Here is a 20,977-nt window from a genome sequence, read left to right as displayed (position 1 = left end):
AAGGGGCAAAAACAGTTTGGGAAACAACATAAGTCCACTGTTTCACTGATTGAAAAGCCAGAAGCTAACATGCCGAAAACATTCACAAATTTAAGTACTATTGGAGAAACTGTAAAAGATAATATTCATCTTAGAAAGTCTTTTGTTTTTAACTTGATAATGTAAGTCAACAATTCAAACTAAGTTAAGGTTCCATAAATTTAGTCTTATGCTTTAGGATAAGTATCATTTAATGCAGCTAGATAATCAATATGTAGATATATAAATAGATAAATGACAGACCAGTGATAGAAAAATGACATACGACATATAGATATATAAGTGATAGACAGATAGATAAACATTGCTAAATATTGCTTCTGGCAATGACAGCAGTAAGAAGTGAGAGGAGGAAGAAATGAACAACTTGAACTTACAATGGTGTGATTCCACTAAGGAATATTTAATAGTCTTGAAGCTGCTTCCCCCACCCCCCCAAAATAAAGCACAAGTAAAATGTGTTATTTTACGGATTTGAGGGGAATAATCTAGTCTGGTAAAATCTGAGCATGTAGAAGGCACTCAGAGTTGACAGTTCACCAAGCCCTTGTTCTATAATGCATTTCAGAAACACACAGTTGGACCAAAGAGGGAGTCTGGGGTTATTCACCATCATTGCTGTAGGAATTTCTACCCTCAAATAGCATTTTTGAGTCAGAAGTGAAACCTGCTGATTCTTTCCAGTTTAGATACTAAATCCTCTGTGTGTGTGTCTGGGGCTGGGGAATACAGGTGGACCATCAGAGGGGGTTCACACTGCCTGAAATAAAAACCAGTTCTGACAGACTGACTTGGTGTCAGAAGGCAAGGAACCAGATCAGAGCAAAACAAGAAAACTGGAATGGGGACAAGAAAAGTAGAGTTCAGACTGCTAAAGGGAGTGCCCCCCCCTTCGTCACGATCTCAACACCCATGGTGATTAATTTAACCTTCTGGATCGGTGCTGAGAAGGACTTGCAATTCCCTCCTTCAATCAGTAGTCCCATTCCACACTCATGACTCTTCAGTGCAGTCTGTAAACGACCCTCTCAGAGACCTCCAAAGCCATCTCAGAACCATCTGGAAGAAGTACACTGACCTGTCTGTGTCCATGATGATGTGAGACGTATGTCTTAAGGCCCATGTCATTCTTTTCAATGAAACATTTTAAACTGAAAAGAGCATGAAATGACAGACTATGGAGATCCCCCCCCAAGGAGGGCCTCACTCACCCTGGGGAATGATGTGGGGATTGGGCTGGGGGTGGGAGAGTGGGGGTGGGGCTGGTGGAGGGAGGGAGCTGGGATTGACATTTGAAGCATGCATGTTTCTAATTTAAGTAAAAAAAGTTAAAAAAACAAAAAATTATAATTTTGACCGATCATATTCATTAAAAAGCAACTAGAATCAATTTGTTCAAGTGGAAGGAGTCAGTGGACCAGCTCCGTGAAGCTTACTTTGTAACTTTTAAAACCCTAACTTTATACTTAGGTGAGATTCACACACACTCACACATACACACAGTATTAAGGTTTCAGAACACAAAAAACAGTCTTCGCTTTATGAAATCCGACTCACCTTTAATTTTTTTGGTTCCACTATTCGCCTTCTAATTCCTTCCATTGTTACTGATTTTCATCACATTCCAAATCTTCCACAGCTTATACTTCTTTCAAAAATATGGATGAGATGTAGAAAAGAGAATATGGTAAAAAAAATATTAGCCTAAAATGATCAACAATGTCTATCAGGACAATGTAAGTCTATCACAAAAGTTGGACTCAGTATCATCTCCAAATAGTATTACACTTAAATAGTGATAAGTCATCTGAGCAAATATGACACTTTGGCTGTCACTTCAGGATCCCAAACTGAGTATCTGTAATCTGAAATGCATCCAATGTGATTTACATGTAACTTCAGGTGACATGTTCATAGTAAAAACACATGCACACTGAAAGTATTGCATAAAATCACCAGTATGAACACTCATAACTGGTGAAAGTGCTAAGAATAAAATAACCGTGAGTGCCTCACCATATAAATGGTACCTTTATCAACTTCCCTCCCATGAAGGCTCAGCAAAAGTGTTAGAGGTAGTAGGGAGAATTGTGAGAACCAGAGTGTGGGGAAAAGTACTATGAAATGTTATCTTGTGAATAAGGGGTGGCTGTTGCAGACGCAAACTCACAGTAGCTGTAGTTATATTGTCCAGACCTGGACAAGATCAAGCCAGTTAAAAATTCTAGCATGGATGAGGAGGGTTTTCAAAGCCTGTTGGTGGTTGCCAGCTGGGAGAAGAGTCCCATGCTTTAGGCGCATGGCCCATATTCCAGTGGATGGCCCCATACTCCTGCACCAATTGGATTCAGCAGATACAATGGAAAAGAATATTTTGTCCATCGAAGTACTTGTTTAAAGACTGAATGAAGCATAAGTGTAAAAAGTCCGTATAAAACCGGAATGCATTTTGTGTTTAGATTTGGGTCCCTTCCACATCTTCTCTATTTAAATATTTCTAAATACAAAGATTCCTGAAATCCAAAACATTTATGGTCCTGAGCACTGATATGTGAGCCTTGGAATATATTGGGAAGAGTTCATTTAACTTTTATCCAGATAAAGATTGCCTGACAGTTTCTGAGAATAAACAAATAAATAGTGGGCACTGATACAGGCACGTGAACATATCTGTACACACCTCATGGGAAGATTTTCTCACTGTCCCCATGTTACTGGAGAGCAATCTGAGCCTGAGAGAAGCTCTATACCAGATCAAAGGTCACACACCTAGTGTACCACACCATACAATCTAGTTTTGTAAGTCATATTGTCTGTTGAGGTATCATGCCCCTAAATGTTTCAATACTCCATACACACAACCTTGAATAGCTCCAAATAATATGGAGGACCTGAGAAAAATTTCTAACAGTGTCCATATTATAACTGATGATACACAAGAATCATAGCATCAATTTTTATAGAGTCTATTAATTAATCCAGTGTAAATCACGTCCTTCAGGGCCTTGGCATTTACCAGTAATATTTATTCAGTAGTGGACCACATGTATGCCATCCTGGTCATCATAAGCCTGGCCATCCATGCTCTGAATGTTTAGACCACTGAGACTTTCATATTTTTTACTTCTCATGTCTTACTAGTTATGTCTTCCATCTTCTTCTATTAATATAGTTTTCATTTCACTTCTTTCCATTTCTTCTACTGAAAGTCTAAATTGAGCTTCTCGATATCTCCATCCTAAGTCATGGGCTACACCTCACAATTGGTCACCTATCCTTTCAATGAACTTCACACACTTTGCCTTTGAAAGTATAGCATGCAAACACTGTCAGTAGCCTCTCTTTAACAGAGAACTAAAATCATTCAATAACCTTATTAGAATCAATACCAAAAGCTCCCTGGATGAAATTCCTGTAGTTGGTTATATGTTAAAAGTCAAATGTATAGAAACACTAGACAAAGTTCACCGTAGTTGTTCTATTTGCAGTCGTACTAGGAGGGGAAAAATGATAATTGAAGAGAAATTTTGATGATGCAGTTTTCTAATAAATTGGGAACAATGACCCTTGAAGGACCATAAAGAAGTGAATGTCAAGATAATTTATTATTGTTACATTATCTGCCTCATTTTTCACTTTGTCTCACTGAACTATGATATCTTTAGAAGTACCAAACACCCCCAACGTTAATGAACACTTTAGCAGTGTATAAAAAGGAAGAGGAAAAACTCAGACACATTCTTTAACATTTCAACATCACAAGTGCTAACTGGGTGGGTAATATATAGGATTGCCGTGTTTGTCTTGGATTTAGAAGGCAAATCAGTAGCAGTCAAAGGTTTGCAGCTCTCTCTAGAGGCATACTCCCTTTCACAGGCTGATTGAGTACCCCTTACTGCGTTGCAAAAGCGGTACTCCACAGATTTACTGAGAGCTGTTGTTTTCGTTGTAGAAGAGCCAGTTTCTATGCATGCCGCTTGGACAAGCATTTATACGTGATTGGCGGGAGAAATGAAACCGGCTACCTGTCCAGTGTGGAGTGCTACAACTTGGACACAAACGAGTGGCGTTATGTGTCCTCTTTGCCTCAGCCTCTGGCAGCCCATGCAGGAGCGGTGCACAATGGAAAAATATATATTTCAGGCAAGCCATTCCTCCAATTTTCTTTACAAAGTTCATTGATCAAGGCACTCACTTGACCCAGATGTGTCTGTTTTTCACAGGGGGTGTGCACAATGGAGAATATGTGCCCTGGTTGTATTGCTATGACCCTGTCATGGATGTCTGGGCCCGCAAACAAGACATGAACACAAAACGTGCCATCCACACTTTGGCTGTGATGAATGATCGCTTATATGCAATTGGAGGGAATCATTTGAAAGGTGTTTTCCTGTTTGTTGTTTTGTTTTGTCTAGTTTTGATCCTATCCCAGTAACATTTGCATCTCATGCTCCTTGTTTAGGGATTTCTTGTTAGATAATCATAGTTAACTATGTCAGAAACATACACTCTACTGTGTGTAAATTAACAGTACCCCTGAAGCGATCATTTATTGTGTTTGAATTCTGTAGATAGGATTATGTTTAAGTTACCATACACATTAAAGAAATGAATAATGATATCTAAGGGGAAGAAACAAGACCATTAATATCTGAAAAGGCACAATTTCTTGTAACAGTGAAGTCAGGGAAATAAATTATTCCTTATCTCCAAAGTGGTAGTAATGAATTGTCCTCCAGAAAATTGTTTTTTGCTGCAATCATAAAAAACTATACTCACAGGTTCACAGAGCTAATGTATGGATTTTTTCTTAAAGCAAAAAACATGGTGTCTAAATTTAGAATTATTTCTCTAAAGTATTGAATATCAAATGATCTATGATTCTCAAATTGAACTGATTTTTTTAATTTAAATCATTTTTAAAAGATGTCTCTTGGCTGCTTTCCTTCCCTGGATATGTTTATAACTACAACCTTTTACAGTTTACGTGCACTTTATAAACTTGTGGGTGTGTATGACACTATATTTGGTGGGAATCAGATCCATGGCACTGACACTTACCTGACCCCACGTTGGGCCTCAGGTTCTTCATCTCAAAATTTAAGGAACTGGTCTAAATTGAACTCTAAAATCTCTGCCAGATCCTGAGTGCAACAGAAACAGGCACACCTGTGTTATTAATAGTGATGCCAACGTGTTCACTCATCTTACTACAGTATATGAATCCAAAAGCAGGTTAGGCATGAAAAGGTTTTCTAATCTGTATTTACATATAAATTTAATAAAAATCACACAGGTTAACTAACTTTTATATCTATATTTGTAGTTCATGTTCAGCTAAGATGCCCTAGTGTGTACTTGTTGCTTATGGTCATGTCCCCTGCCCGCCCCTGCCCCCACAATAGAAGAGAACTCTCTCTCCAACTACACACAGTTCCTTTGCTTCTTCTCCTTTCAACCTCAGCGCACACTGTTCCCTCACCTCAATGCTTTATACTAATTTGTGGGCTTCAAAATAAAGGGTGATTTCTTCTCATTTCATTTTCATAAGACATTGTCTTTATGTCTCAATGACTTTTATATTCAAGATTATGTTTGCACAGAAAGGTTGCGTAACAACAGTCTAATAAGAAAAAGTGTGAATGTGCACACATAAGCCTGGACCAACATGCATCCCAAGTAGGCTGTAGCTCAGTTGGTGGTGTTTGCCTGGCATTCACAAGGCCCGGGGCTCACAGCCTAGAATCACAGAAAATAGACAGAGAAGGTATACATGACCCTGAACAATGCCTTAGAACCCAGAATTCTTATGAGATGCTTATTTTAAACATATAGAAAATTTGCAGTGGGCATATTGCTTTATTGTAATACCACCTGGTTTATTTTGTATAAGCAATTAGTGGCCTGAAAGAACCTATCTGCTTTCTCAGGAATGAAAATTGTTCCTTGGAACTTATCTTCTCAACTATGATCGAAGAATCTGGATATTAGTTAGTACATGCATATAGATTGTTAGCTAGAAAATATCTGTAGACAAAAAATCATTTATACATCCCCTTCTTTCTTCTATGTAGCCCAGGCTGGTCTTGAAACTGTGATAACTCTTACAAATTTCTCAAGTGATAAGGTTACAGCCATGTGCTCCTCCTTCTACCCTGCAGAAGATTTTTCACAGCTGTGCTAATAGCAAGGTCACCAAGAACAATGTAGGTTCTGGGCTCTTCTGAAGGAGCCCTGCTTTTGTTCAGATATTAAAAAGCCTCAGAGGAATCCTCATGATCACCTACCAGATTCTGTCTCAAAAGACAATCTGAGTAGCATCTGAAGAATGATATCTGAGGTTAACTTCTACCCTACCCTACACACACATACACACACAAAAAAAACATGCACATACACACACATACTCACTCACATACACACATACACACACTCACTCACACACAAGCATTCATATTCACACACACACACACAAACATACATATACACCCACTCTCGTTCACATACACATGTACTCACACATACACTCATACACACAAACATAAATATTCACACACACATACACAAAAGAGCAGGGAGGCAGCAGAGAGGAAGAAGTCCCTCAGTGCTTAGAGCCCCAACTCCAAAACTTGACCCTTAAGAAATTCTCCACTCATCATTGAAGTTACTTATACATAGTCAGACTCCAGGAAAGACTTAAGATCCTGAACAATGAATTTTAGTTGATGCAACTGTTTTCAGAGGATAGAAAAAGCAATATGGTTTAGTCAGTAGAAGTCTGAGTTCTAACACCCATTCTTCAGTATGCAGATGTCACTTTTAAAAACAAAACAGGTGTGGGTGCCTGTAAAGCTACTTGTGTTGACCATTGTTGTCTTAAATCTTTTAAAGAAACATTAGAATAAATCATTTTTATAAGGTCTACCCCTGTGTAATCAACCTTATGATACCTACTTGGGCATTCTTGATTTGAATTCATCCAAAATGCCCAAAGTCTGTTGGATTCTCTCTGTGTTTTGTTTTAGTTTTTTTTTAGAAGTTTCTGATATGTCTCCCAATTTCTCTAATGAAAGTATGCACCTTTATTTTCCAAATAACAACTGTTTATGTCTTAGTTCCAGTCCCCCTTGCTTTTAAAAAGAAGCCAAAGCCCTAAATGGACTGTGGGAGTCACTCTCTTCTTCCTTGCTTGCCTTTTCCTGTCACCTAGGTTTCTCCCACCTTGATGTCATGCTTGTGGAGTGCTATGACCCGAAAGCTGACCAGTGGAATATTCTCCAAACCCCCATCCTGGAGGGTCGAAGCGGCCCTGGCTGCGCCGTGCTTGATGACAGCATTTATCTGGTGGGGGGCTACAGCTGGAGTATGGTACGTGTCCGTATTTCTCTCCTCCTCCTCTTCGTCCTCCTCCTCGTCCTCCTCCTCGTCCTCCTCCTCCTCTTCCTCCTCCCTCTCCTGTGTGTACCACTTCTGTCTGTTTCTCTCCTCCTGTGTATGCTTGCTTCTGTTCCCTTCCCCCAGATGTGCTATCATCCTCCTCGTACTCTTTAAGAATATCAGGTTCGTGGGCAGTTGGCACAGCACCATGATCAGGAAGACAGAACTGGCATGGATACAGTAGAAATCGCTTGCTAGCCCATCAACTATCCCACAGCAGGTGTTGCATCTCCAGCTTGCCCCTATACCAAAATGAAGTGATTTTCCAAATGGTCTTCAGAAACTGAATAGGAAAATCTGAAAAGTTTCTGACATAGAAATTAACTCTTCAACGTCCGTGAATTCTCTTTAGGGCATGAATTTGCTCTTCACTCCCCTTCCCATCATGAAAATTTCCAAACATAAACAAAAATTGACAGACCTTCCTTTCACCACCATCAGTGTCACCATCTATCAGCAGACCCTTCCTTTTAAGTTTAACTGAAAAAAAAATTGAAGCAAATCCCAAATGTCCTCTTTCACTGTAAAAGTCTCAATCCTTATCTTTTTAAAACATTATTCTCTTATGTAAATATACATACTATCATTTATCACACCCCCAAAATATAATAGTAGCCTTATGCCCAATCCAAACTCAAATGTTTCCTATTGCCTTACAAAGCATTAATATTTTCCAAATCAAAACACTCACATCAAGATTCACTAAGTCTCACACACATATGTGGTTATTGTGTCCCATGGGCTCCTCTCAGTCTAGAACATTTCGTCCACCCCACTTTGTGTTCCCTGACTTGTTGACAAAATAACCTCATCTGTCACCCAGAATAGCCCACATTGTGGGATGGCTAATAACCTCCTTGTGTTGTGATTTAAAATAGTTCTCCAGACTGGAAGTCTGAAGCTGATTGGATTAGTCAGGAGTTGGTTAGGTTCAAGCTCTTTATTATTCGTTCATATTTTTGTGTTTATGCTATTTTTCGTAAAAAAAGAAAAGAGAAACCTCAATGTTTTGGAAAGGAGACTAGGTGTTTAGATTATATCAAATGAAGAGAGACCTCAGGCCTAGGGTCAATTTCATTGTTCTCACAATGATGATTGCTTTTATATTGCTTAATTTATCCATGGTAATTTTAAAAGATCAACTTGGAGTTTTAGTAACATTAGTTTTGTTTATTTTGTATTCAACCAGCTTACAATACAACGTTTTTAGGAACTTTAAAAGGTTAATTATATAAAGACAAATGTAAGTTGACATAGAAACCTAGATTTTTCACACATGTGCCTAATATAAGGAGCAAATTGTTCGCATTAAGAGTAGAGCGGCATTCAGGCACACACCAAGAATACACATTCAGAAAATTCTGTGGGTTTTGTTGAGGTTTTTATTTGTTTCCTATGATTTAATATGGGAAGGAAATTTTTACTCAAGCATGAGCCTTAAAGCTGACAAAGGCACCAAAATTAAAGCCATTGTGAAGTTGTTGTGTGGCCTCTCGAAAATAAATAAATCAATATGTGGATATGTTTTCAGTCTACACTAAAATGCCTCAATAGCTTGGCTCCCATTCTCCACAGTAAAAACTCAAAATAAAAACAAAGAAAGGAAGCCAGAATCTAACATCCACTTTACTTCAACCATTTAAACAATAATCGTGTCTTTTTTTACTTTAAACTCCCATTTTCCAGCCAGTTCAAAAGTGATCATTGACTATTAAAGATGTTCTAGGTATTTATTTGAGTTTGGTCACTAGCTATCAAAATGTCCCCACGAGGGCTAGAAAGGCAGCTTGATCAGTAAAGTCCCATTTTTGCCTGCATGAGGACCACAGTTTAATCTCCAGGACCCTCATAAAAACAAAAACTCTAGATGTGATGGCTTGTGATTTTAGCTTAAGAATTGGGAAGGTAGAGGAGTCAGACAGTAGCCTGCTTGGCAAGCTCCAAGCCCCGGAGAGACCCTGCTTAAAAAGAAAATGTACACACTGGAGTGAAGTAACTCTAGAGTTTGTCTCTGTTCTCCACAAGCAGGTGTGTATGTGTGTGCAAGCATGCTCACTTGCACACACACACACACACACTCCTGAACACACACACGCACACACACTTACAAGATTTTGAAACATCAGTTTCAAATATTTGCTTGGAACACAACGGTTTAAAAAAAAAACCCTTGAGCTCATTTGAAATGTTTTAAGCTGAGCAGAGTCGGTCTTCCCAGTGACGCTGTGAAGAGAGACATGGCCATTGCAGCTCTGAGTGCCTCCCTGCTCTAAACACTCCCTGCTCTGCCATTCCAGGGTGCCTACAAGTCGTCTACAATCTGCTATTGTCCAGAAAAGGGAACTTGGACTGAACTCGAAGGCGATGTGGCTGAACCCCTGGCAGGCCCAGCCTGTGCGACGGTCATCCTACCGGCCTGTGTACCCTACAACAAATAACAGCAGGAAACCCTGGCACAGCGCCACATCTAGGATGCAGTGGCAGGGGACACTGCTGTCCTTCATGAACCATGCATTCCAATGGTACAACTGCCAAAAGCCACCTTTGCGTTCTGACTTACAAGTAACTACAGAAGAGAGAGACCTGTTCTTGACCAGAGACTGTCGTCTGGAGCTCAGGTCACACTCAACTTGCTGTGGTGACAGACTCTTCCGTATCAAACTGGTTTTTAATTTGTTCCACCTTTACACAAACTCATGTGGAGCTGAACTTTCAAAGAGAGAAGATAAACCACAGAAAACTGGCCCCAGAGACTTGAGGTCCCTATTGTGCATTGTGTCCTAACTGCATGTGATAGACATTGACATTTGGAGGATGTTTTGTACAGGAATGATTCCAAATCTGACCCACCAGAATGCTTACCCTTACAGAAATCGCCATTTGAGTCTGTATGTGTAATGCTTGGCTTCTCCACCAACTCCACAGCTAACACAGCAACCAAACCCACAGAAGACGGAAGATGGGCGTCTTTGTTTCTATACAATCAGTTTGTGTTCCTTACAGCTCCCAGGGAGACAGGGGAAAGTAAGTTGTTAGCTCTTTAGCAATTGTTCTCCGCCACGGTCCTAATGTTGTGTCTTTGGTTCTCCTTGAAAATCTATCACAGTCTGTCACTCTCCAGCTCCCAGAAGTGTGCCTCCTTCCTTTCTTACAACATTCTATGTAGTGAACATCAGGCCAATTTGCCTCAAAAAATAGAACCTACGAACTCCATCACAGAATATTTCAGAAATTCTGTGGGATAACAGTTTGTCCCAAATTTAATCCACAATAAAAGTTGACAAATCACTTTCAGGAATTCAGGAACACAAGGAAAATTTTCCATTGATTACAACCTCAGTTATCTTTCTGGTTCTTCCCCCACATGGCTTATAGCTCAAGAGATGGCTCAGAAGTTTAGAGCACTAGCTTCTCAGGCAGAGGACCTGGGTTTGGTTCTCAGAACCCACTTGGTGGCTCACAACCGTCTTGTAACTCCAGTTCCAGGGCCTCCATCGCACCGGGTACGCATGCAGTACACTTACATACTTATAGACAAAACACCTGTACATGTAAAATAAATAAAAATAAATATTTTAAAATAATTATTTAAAAACTTCCTAACTCATAGGACCTCACAGTACACTTCCTTGCCTTTAGCTGGCTTTAGACACTCCATTCTCATTATTCCTGCACTCATCACCAGAGATGCCTGGACTGGAACTTGTCTTTCGGGACTCAAAAAGATCAGGAGAGCATGACATGGTCTCTTTGTGGCCAATCAGAAAAGCAAAACAAACAGGAACATGAATTTGACTTTCAAACTCATCTAAGTTTGACCAACAACTGGCACTTACAAGTGCCTGAATATATTTTTAATCACAAAAAGTGTTGAACCCTTCAACAAATGTGATACTCAAAATGCCAAGTAAAGGAAGCCACAGAAGAGAACGAATGCCTTCAAGGTGAGCTTTCATGAGCACCTCAAGATGGCTGGGCAGACCAGAATCCAACAATGTTTCTACAGGAAAGTGCAATCTTTGTTGTTTTTGTATTTATTTGTATGTTCAGATCCAAAGGATCCGTTGTAAAAAAATACATATATATATATGAATATATATATATATACATAGCCAGTGCGATTAACTTTCATTTTTTTCCTCTTGAAAACATACGGATATATAAAGAAAGACAGTAAGAATGTGGCAAACGCCCACTGGTGTCCAGAAGATCACGTGCTGTTTCAGAAACCGTACTCTCAGTCATCACCGTTTCTCCCGAAAGTCGCTGTTTATACAAGGATTTCAGCTGTCCTTAGATTTGTTCTTCACTTTATTTTTTAATCACTAGGCAAATTAAATAAAAGCATTTATGAGAACTCTAAGTAAAACTTTCTGTATTTCAGAGAAATACAAACTTCTAGAAAGTGAAAAGGGAAAAAAAGTCACAGAAAATGTAAATTTTGTACAGTGCTAGAATGTAAATGAAGCTTGCTTGGAAGGGGAAAAGTTTAAATAAAAACTTTATGTACTAATTTTTGTCTCTCCTACACGTCCTTATATATCACATGTGTAAATTGGATTGTTTCAAGGTTTATAATATATAAATGCCTAAATATTTTTATTCTACAGATACGCTTTGCAGGTCACAAGTACGTTACAGTAAGACAGAATTTATCCAAGCCTGAATAACTAAATGTATATGGGCATTCTTATAAACACCTTAGTAACCAATAGTGCATATAGATATGTATTAAAACAGTCGCATGCTTCCTTAAGAGTAACGGGAGCCCACATTTCATTAAATCAATTATATAAATGCAAAGTGATAAAGTTGATTTCCCTTTAAAGCAAGTCTGACAAAGATGCTGTGCATGGTAATTAGAGGGTCTGTGGGTGAGACAGAAAGAAGGAAACCAGACCTAAAAGAAGCGACTGGACCACAGTCCTAGTGTGCTTTCTATTGGAATGATAAAACACTGACCAAAACCAGCTTGGGAAGAATAGTGTTTATTTGGCTTACTCTTCCACTTCATAGCCTGTCACCCAGGGGAGTCAGGGCAAGAAATTAAGGTAGGAACCTGGAGGCAGGAACTGAGACTATTTACTGGCTTGTTCCTCAAGGCTTGTTCAGTTTGCTTCTTTGTATACCCTAGAAAAACCCTATCAGGGGCGTTCTACCCATAGTGGACTGGGCCCTCCCACATCAATCATTAATCAAGAAAATGCCCTACAGACCTGCTTATGGAGGCATTTTCCAATTAAGATGCCCTCTTCCGGCCTAGGTAATATATTGAGCCTTGGGGAGTAGATCAGTATTCATCCCGTGTATACAAATGGACTTTGGGCTCTCATCCAACAATGAGAGAGGCACTCTCACCCTGGACTCTTGGGGGGAGGGTCTAGGCCCTGCCCTGGATGAAATGACAGACTATGGACACCCCCATGGAGGCCTCACCCTCCCTGGGGAAATGAGGGGATATTGGGGGGGGTTGGTAGGAAGGCATGGGAGGAGGGGAGGGAAAGGGAGAGGGACCTGGAATTGATATGTGAAGCAACCTTGTTTCTAATTTAAATTTAAATAAAAACAATATATATATATATATATATATATATATATATATATATATATATGATGCCCTCTTCCCTGCTGGGTTTATGTCAAGTTGACAAAACCCAACCAGTACAGCCACCCTCCCAGAAAAGAACTGTAAAGTCAGGAGCTAGTTCTGAAGCCTGCAAGCTGGGAGTGGCTCTGACATTCCCTAGAGCATTGTTCAAAAGATGAACTTTACAAGGGACTGACCACCTCCCACAGTATCCCTGAAAGCAAGAGCAGTGGACCTCTTTTTCCTTCCACTGCATCTCCTCTCCTATACACTTGAAACAACAAGCCCTCTCACATGCAGTCTCCACTGGCATCTTGTAAGCCAAACAGAAAAGCAGGGCTTCTTCCAAATACCCTGCGGCCAACCTTTAGGAGCAATTGAGGACATGCTTCTCTTTTTCCTAGTCTCAAGGAACCACTGAGAGTTTGAGTTCACATGTAGGCTACATCATTTAACTCTGATTCTGAGGTTAGAAGAGGAAATATTCTGAAGGAAAAAAATACATTCTTCCCAAGAATGTGCCTCCTAACGGATAAAAGCTAGGGGAATAGGCACAGGGAGAGCTGTCTGTTGCCTTAAAGTCTGGGTTTGTTCTCTTCAAGCTGATCTTTCCCCGGATGTCTGGCCCTCGTCAGCATGGTGAATATTACGTATTTACTATTGACATACAAGAGGGTGTTAGGGATGTCATACTTCCAATTAAACTTGGTTCTTTATATCAAAATATAGGTGCTTCTCCGCTGATTGGGTGTGGTCATGTCCTGGCAAAGACTGTAGGTTGAAAATGCTGTAATATGAAAGTGTGTCTCATTTACTTTACTGAATGCAATCCACTGTAGAAAATCACCTTCATGGCAATGAGTGCTGTGGCTCTCACTACAAGTGCCCAGCATCATTAAAAAAAAAATAATAATACCACGCATCACTAATCTGAAAAAAATGGTCAAATGTCAAAATTTGAAGCATAGTTTGTTTGTTTTCTGAACACATCTTGCCTTCACACTATCTCAAAACAAAGTCAGGGATGTCGGTATTTAAAAACCAAACACAGATAAAATGAGACTGGCACAGCATAGGAACACCAGCCATTAAATCTCTAAACTTTGGTGGAAACTAAAATGAGAAGAGGGTAAAAGTAAGTTGTGAGAAAACCCTCAACTCGACAGCATGGCCTGTGTAGCCATGGCTATAGAGCAGAGATCTGAACAGTACAACAAAGAGGTACTGAATACCGGATGAGTTTTCTTCATTGATATTTAGCTCACTTAGTGTTGCTGTAGCAGCATATGCTGGTATACAGCAAACAGAATCAGTGGCCGTGGTAGCTTGTTGTCAAATTGACTAGATTTGCAATCACCTAGGAGACACACTTCCAGGTGTGTCTGTGAGCGTGTTTCCAGAGAGGTCTAACTGAGGAAAGAAGACCTGCCTGGCACGTGAGTGACACCAGCCTGTTGGTCAGGTCCAAGACTGAATGGAAATGAAGGAAAGAAGAAAGTCAGATGAGCAGCAGCATCAGTGTCCCTGTGTTTACTGGCTGCTAATGTGATGTAACCAGCGTCCCGTCGCTGCTCCCCAATGCCCTCCCATCGCGACGGACTGTCCACTCAAACCCTGAACCAAAACAAGCCCTCCCTTCCTCCAACTGATTTCACCAGGTGTTTGGTCACTACAAGAGGAAAGTAATTAGTACAGTGGCTCAGAGGTCTACATTGAGATGTCTAATATCAGAAAGGAGTATCTGGCCAAGCCTTCTTCTGTCCTCTGACACATTGAAAGGAAGGACACTTACACCACCCACACCACTTGATAACGTGGAACACCTAGTGAGGAGGGGGATCTTGGATTAATATCAAGACTTCAAGGTTGCTTTCTAACCACTATGTCCAGCTTCTACTGGCCACCCGATTGTCATGGAATTTAATTGGGGGCTGTTTTATTCCTCCCCGACATAAACAGTATGTGCTGTAGGATGAAGTGGGCAGTCATGATGCACGTGGCAAGGCCTACTGTGGTGTGAATGAAGAGCTGGGAAGCATAACAGGGCAGAGGACGCTGGCTTTGTGACCTTGGAAGGGTAAGTTTTCTCAGCTACATCTTTCTTATGTAAGTGACAATGTGTTCCTGAAAGCACATCGTTAGGAGGAACGGATGTAAAGAACCTTGTAAAATACATCCCCCAGCTATTCGGTGCATCAGCCCAGCATATCTTCTAGCCTAGCAGGCAAGACACCCTCCTGTCTGCCCCTCAGTCTCACTCTCATGCTTTCCTTTTCACAATCTGAATTTTGACTGTTCCACAAAAACAGCCGTGCTCCTCCATCTTTCCCCTTCCTTGCGAATTTTCTACACAAAGAACATCATTTCATGCCCAGCGTGGTCTATGAAAAGTCTGTCCTTCAAGGACCAGTTCAAACTCTACTGTTTTCACTAAGCCTTTGTGATCACAGCATTTGTGAATATTTTTCATCCTACGTCCTTTTAGCCAAAAGGCTCTCTGACTTTCTCTATCCTGTGCAGTTTTCAGGCTCGAATATGTCTGACCCTCATACCAGATTTGGGGGCCACTCCTTGGCATCCAGAAGACCCACACATGAAAGAATTTTATCTTTTAAAATGATAATTCCATCATTATCCCCTTTCTTTTCCTCCTTCAAACTCTTCCCGTGCAATTCTTTTGTTCTCTCTCAAAATCATGGTCTCTTTTACTTAAATTGCTGTTACATACATCATATGCACATGTGCATAAATATATATTCCTAAATACATAAACACAACCTGCTCAATTCATGCAATGTTCCATATATAGAGATGATCCTAGGGTTGAACAATTGGTTTTCAGTAACCAATTGGGTGGATCTGCACTGAAGGAGACAATGTCTCCCACTCTCAACATTCCTCAGTTGTTTATAGCTCTTTTTCTAGAATTGAGCCATGAGTGTTCCCTTTCCACATTAGCAAGTCCATTGCTGTCACCCTTGTTCAGGTCTTGCTTAAGTGGCCATATTGATCAGACTTTGTAGGCATAGACTCTCTAACATTTTTAGGAGACACAGTCTCACAGCAAATTTTCTGTTCCACTGGCTCTTATAATCTTTCTGCCCCCTCTTCTGCAATGTTCCAAGAGCCTTTGGTGCAAGGGATATGTTCTAAGTCTATCAGTTGGAACACATTTTGATGTGTTGTGCTTTTCTGAAATGGCCCATGTCCATTGCACAGAGAAACTGCTTTGATGAGGTGTGAAAACTATACTTATCTGTGTGTATAATAATAAATATTTATAATGTAGTTAGGGATTACACTGTAAGTTCTATTCCAGATCCCATAACTTCACTATCCCTGCATAGTTGGCTAGGTTTCCAGTACCAGGCATAGTGCCATCATGTTGAGTGGCCTTTAGTCCAATTAGAGAGCTGTTGGTTACCACCAAGGTATGCTTGCTGCTATCAAACCCTTAGTGTTAGTGTGTCATGTTGGTCATTGATACTGCTCATTGTTCATTGCTGGTGGTGATCATTGCCCTAATATCAGGCATAAGAGATGTTTGGAGTTGTTTGTCAGGGTTGTCCAAGAGATTCCCAAAATACTGTAGGGTATTGCTATTCCACACAGAGGTGGTAGGTAAGTCCTGTTGCTGAAGATACCATGCTTTTCTGACACAGGGCACAGAGGCCTTGAGCTGGATCTGACCTGAAAACCTCTTCCATGAGAATTATCTTTCATAGCACCAGAAGACACCATGAAAACTACTAAGGGAAAGAAGCAGGCAACTGTCCTATTAGCTAGAACATTTACTCTAATAATGTAAGTTAACATTTTGCCTCATCATTCTGAAATGTGGTGATGTGGTATGCATGGTGATTTTTAATAGTCCCCAATCACACTGAGTGAATGAACACTAGCAAATTTTGAAGGATATGGTCATATCACAGAAAAGTTTTGAAATAGCACTCTAGCATGTTCTTTGTAATTCCTACGTTACTAGTACTGTGACACCATTATGCTTGGAAACAGGCACAAGTTCTATTTCTCCAATGACATGGTTCATTCAGTTCATCTGTGACCCTTTTAGTCATGTAACATTCCTGGTGAGACTGAGACATGTGACAACCCCTCCCCTGCTTCTAGGCCTTCCCAGAATTGCTGTGGTAAGCTGTGCTTTCATGTGAATGGACTTAGAACAAGACTCCCCTTGAAGCCAGATGGCATGCATAGAGTTCACAGGAAATTCTTTACTAGTCTTACAAGTTTTACTTAAAAGCAACTCAGACTATTAAAGCCATCTGAAATGAGATGCCTTATTAAATTAATCCATGTCTCTTTCAGGATGAATGGCCATATTAATCTAACACACAAGAAAGAAAGAAGACATTAACGTCAAAGCCCTCTGGGAGATAAATGAGCTACATGAGGTCCAAAGACAAGATAAAATCCAGACCTCAGGCTAGACCACCCCTGGGTTGGTCATCTTCTCAAATTATTAGAATGCTTACTACCAGTACTATTCACATAGCTTCCTTATGTTGATGGCAACATGTATCTATATATTTTTATTATAACATATAAATATATATGTCTGTTTCAACTAAGCTTCATTATGTAAAACAGACAATGCCTGTTTTCTCACAGGTTCTTGTGCACAGTATCACAAAACATAGAAGAATATCTGAGGGATGAGAATTCCTTGTTATAGTAGAAATGTTTCTGACTCAAAAATGTTAGACCTACCATTTTGAAAAGTGGTACATGGATTTTCTCAATTGTGACTGCCACAACAATTCCTATAATAGTTTTTGATACAAAGGTATGTAATTAATTGAAACTTAATTGCCTTTGTCATATTTAATGTTTTTCTACTGTTTGATGGTCCTGAGAATGAGAATTTTAACCGTACTATGAAATCTCCCTCCAGTATACAGTTGGAATAGCACCAGTATGGTTCTAGTCCCACCTCAGAAAATATTGTTTGTTATTCGAGATGTTCTTTTTGCAAACAATGAGGATGAGTCTGAACTTAATCCCTTGGTATCCCCAGTATTAGGCTGACAGCTCTTTATTTATTCCTTCTGCCCAATGTACAGAAAGCTGTTTGATGTACACTGTGAAGACTATGAATATACACAAACAACCATATGCATGATCCATGTATGTAAAAACACACAAATGTGTTCTGTAGGTGTTCCAGACAGAAAAGATTTAACAGAAAAAGGGAAAGGGGTGCATGCAACATCAATTCAGAAAATATGTAGGAAAACATGAAGTTTTCCTTTCTACTAATCTTTGTGAGATAGTCCTTGAAAATGCATTAAACAATAATAACCAAGACATTTTCATAGGCAAAAGCACAAGATCAAAGATATAATACTACAGTCAGATCCAGGTTAGTTTTACTGAATGGTGGAATAATTGATGATAAAGCATGAAGGCCAAGAGTTCCAATTACACACGAAATCACATGGTCCACAGCAGGCCAACAATACTATAAGGCCTTACTATAGAGTTGTGAAGATAATTAGGGTTTTTAAACCTAGAATTAGGCTTATTAAAATTCTTCCTAAGAATAGTATTACAATGTGAGCCAATCTTTTAATTTCTGAGGTCATTTCTAGTTCTGTTCACAAACTTATCAACCTTATTTTATGACAAAGACTAACGGTGTGGTGAAGAGAAAGCAGAAGCCTAGCAACTGTCACAGAAACAGAGTGATACAACTAAATCTTAGAGAGCTTTGAACACATAAACTTAATCTTAACAGCATAACCTTCTCAAAAGAAACCTGGAGTTTGGGTCTACAGAGTTCTGCAAGAGGAGGGAGGCCTAAACCCAAAACTTCTAGAAAGCAGAGGAAAGAAAACTACAGTGTCACAGTGTTTAGGCATTTTGGGTGAGCGCAGCCACTCACTGCCTCAAGACATGTAAATTTGGGGCTGTAGATACCGTTCAGTGGTCTAGCACTTGCCTGTCAAGTATGAGGTTCTGAGTTCAAGCTAAAGTAGCACCAAAACTAACCTAGCAAATAAAAACATGCATATTTTAAAGCTCTGGGAGACAAAATACCGAGTTAAACATTTCTGAAGGGAAAAGTCTGAAGTCCTTGTAAATTTGAGAGCTGAGGAGATGAGGGTTAAGCTCAGCCAAAACCCCAAAGATTTGCCCTCAGGAAAGGTTCAATTTAAACACAAGTTGAGTAAACCTACCAGACTCAACCTTTGAATGAACACAAACTGAGGCATTTGCTTCTTTACATAACCTGCATAAGAGAACATCAAATCACAAAACCACAAAGCCAAAGCAAAGAAGTAAAGAAATAGATAAATGTGATAAATGCATTAATAAAACATAGAGAAAGTGAGCAAAACAAAATAAAAGAATGTATAATTGTGCTGTAGAATTAGAATCTAGTTTTTAATAGAATTAGGATTCTATAAAACTGGAGCATCTTAAATTGTCAATATAAAACCCCCAATTAGTCATTGAAATGCCTGACAAAGACAAGCACATGGAAGGAGGATTTATTTAGGCTTACAATTTGAGAGTAGGGGAGTCACAAAGGAGCTTGAGGAATTTGGCCACATGGCATCCACAGTCAAGAGCAGAGAACAATCAGTGTTGGTACATAACTTGCTTTCTCCTTTTTCTTCAATCTGGACCTCAGCCCTGTGAATGGTGTCATCCACATTTGGGGTGAGTATGTACAGGTGTTCCCAGAGGTATGTCTCCTACATGAACCTACATTATGTCAAGTTGACAACCAAGATTAACAATCATCAACAACATTAACAATAAATGAGACCCAGCAGAAAAGTCTGAACTGGCAAGCTGGAAGAGAGACTAATAAAATAGACAGAAATAGATGTTCAGATAGGACAAATAGGCAAATGTGTTAAAGAAACTTATGAGATCTGGTCAAAATGTATCTTTCTACTCTGAAAGAGAAGAGAAGCAATGGGAAGTAGTATTCCACTCTTAGCCCAAGCCAAAAGGCCAAGAAATGACAGAATGACAAGAGTTTGCCAAAGCTAATAAAGGATATCAAAACAGATTTGAGAAGTTCAAAGCAGGATAAAGACTAAGTTGCATAGCATTGGCCTGAATGGCAATGTGTTAAGACTAGTTAAATTCCCCAAAACAGAAGAAATGAGCCTTAAAAATAGAAAAAGGAAAAAATATCACAGTATTGGCCAAGGAGAAACAATGCAGCTTTCATCTTAGCTCTTGAAAGAAATAATGGAAGCCAGATATATCAGGATAATATTGTAAAAGTGCTGAAAGGAAAGAGAAGTAATTCCTGAATTCTGTATCTGGTGAAAATTTATTTCTCTAACTTAAACAAAAGACAGAGAAACAAAACCTAAGGGGATTCATTGGTCTGCAATCAAAGAAATAGAAAACAGAGAATTTCAGACAAACTAAAATGATCATGCAAGGAACGTAACACCGGGGTATGAAGGACAAGGGAAGAAATACTGCATGTGTAAATAAAAATGAGTTTGGAATATATAATTATGAGTTTTGTGACACTTAAAATGCATCAACAACTGAAACCATAAAGAACAATAAATAGTAAATAAATTTCTAGAAATAATGGTATGCTAAGTTCCAAGAAATATTAAAGATGCTAAATTAATAATTTGTAATATCAAAGATGTACATTGTGATTTCTAGATTAATCATTAATAGAATAATAACATGCAGAATAGATAAATAATGAAAATAGAAAAATGTAGTTGGTTAATTAGTCAAGAGAAAAGAAAACATGAAATGTCTTTAATAGCAAGCAAGTGAGATGAACAAATAAACACCGTTTTACTTTCATTAAAAACAACTGGTTTAATTTTTCCAGGTAAAAACTCTATCTGATGCTCACAGGACACAGACAGTGACAAGCCAGACACAGCTGATGCAACCATGCCA

The 20,977-nt window shown here is 39.3% G+C and overlaps 1 protein-coding gene and 1 long non-coding RNA gene across 3 annotated transcripts in view; one reads left to right on the top strand and one right to left on the bottom strand.

Moving 5' to 3' along the window:
* The window catches only part of Klhl14 (kelch like family member 14), a 112,666-nt gene extending 100,677 nt beyond the window's left edge, over positions 1-11,989 (top strand). The window contains 4 exon segments of the mRNA XM_013122976.3: positions 3,992-4,182; positions 4,263-4,421; positions 7,250-7,407; positions 9,774-11,989. Of these exon segments, the coding sequence (XP_012978430.1) occupies positions 3,992-4,182; positions 4,263-4,421; positions 7,250-7,407; positions 9,774-9,914 (649 nt within the window). The 3' untranslated portion in view covers positions 9,915-11,989.
* Positions 1-20,977, bottom strand: part of LOC110343419 — a 141,352-nt gene that overhangs the window by 78,965 nt on the left and 41,410 nt on the right. The window contains exon 2 of one of the 2 annotated variants that reach the window (XR_005881704.1): positions 1,597-1,687. This is a non-coding gene — a long non-coding RNA (uncharacterized LOC110343419). The remainder of the gene's footprint in view (positions 1-1,596; positions 1,688-20,977) is intronic. The other variant, XR_002385687.2, reaches the window with a different exon arrangement.

Source organism: Mesocricetus auratus, unplaced genomic scaffold, assembly GCF_017639785.1.
Source record: "Mesocricetus auratus isolate SY011 unplaced genomic scaffold, BCM_Maur_2.0 Super-Scaffold_100015, whole genome shotgun sequence".
Lineage (NCBI taxonomy): Eukaryota > Metazoa > Chordata > Mammalia > Rodentia > Cricetidae > Mesocricetus > Mesocricetus auratus.
Note: the sequence above shows the minus strand (reverse complement) of the source record. Positions and strands in the feature narration are given on the sequence as shown.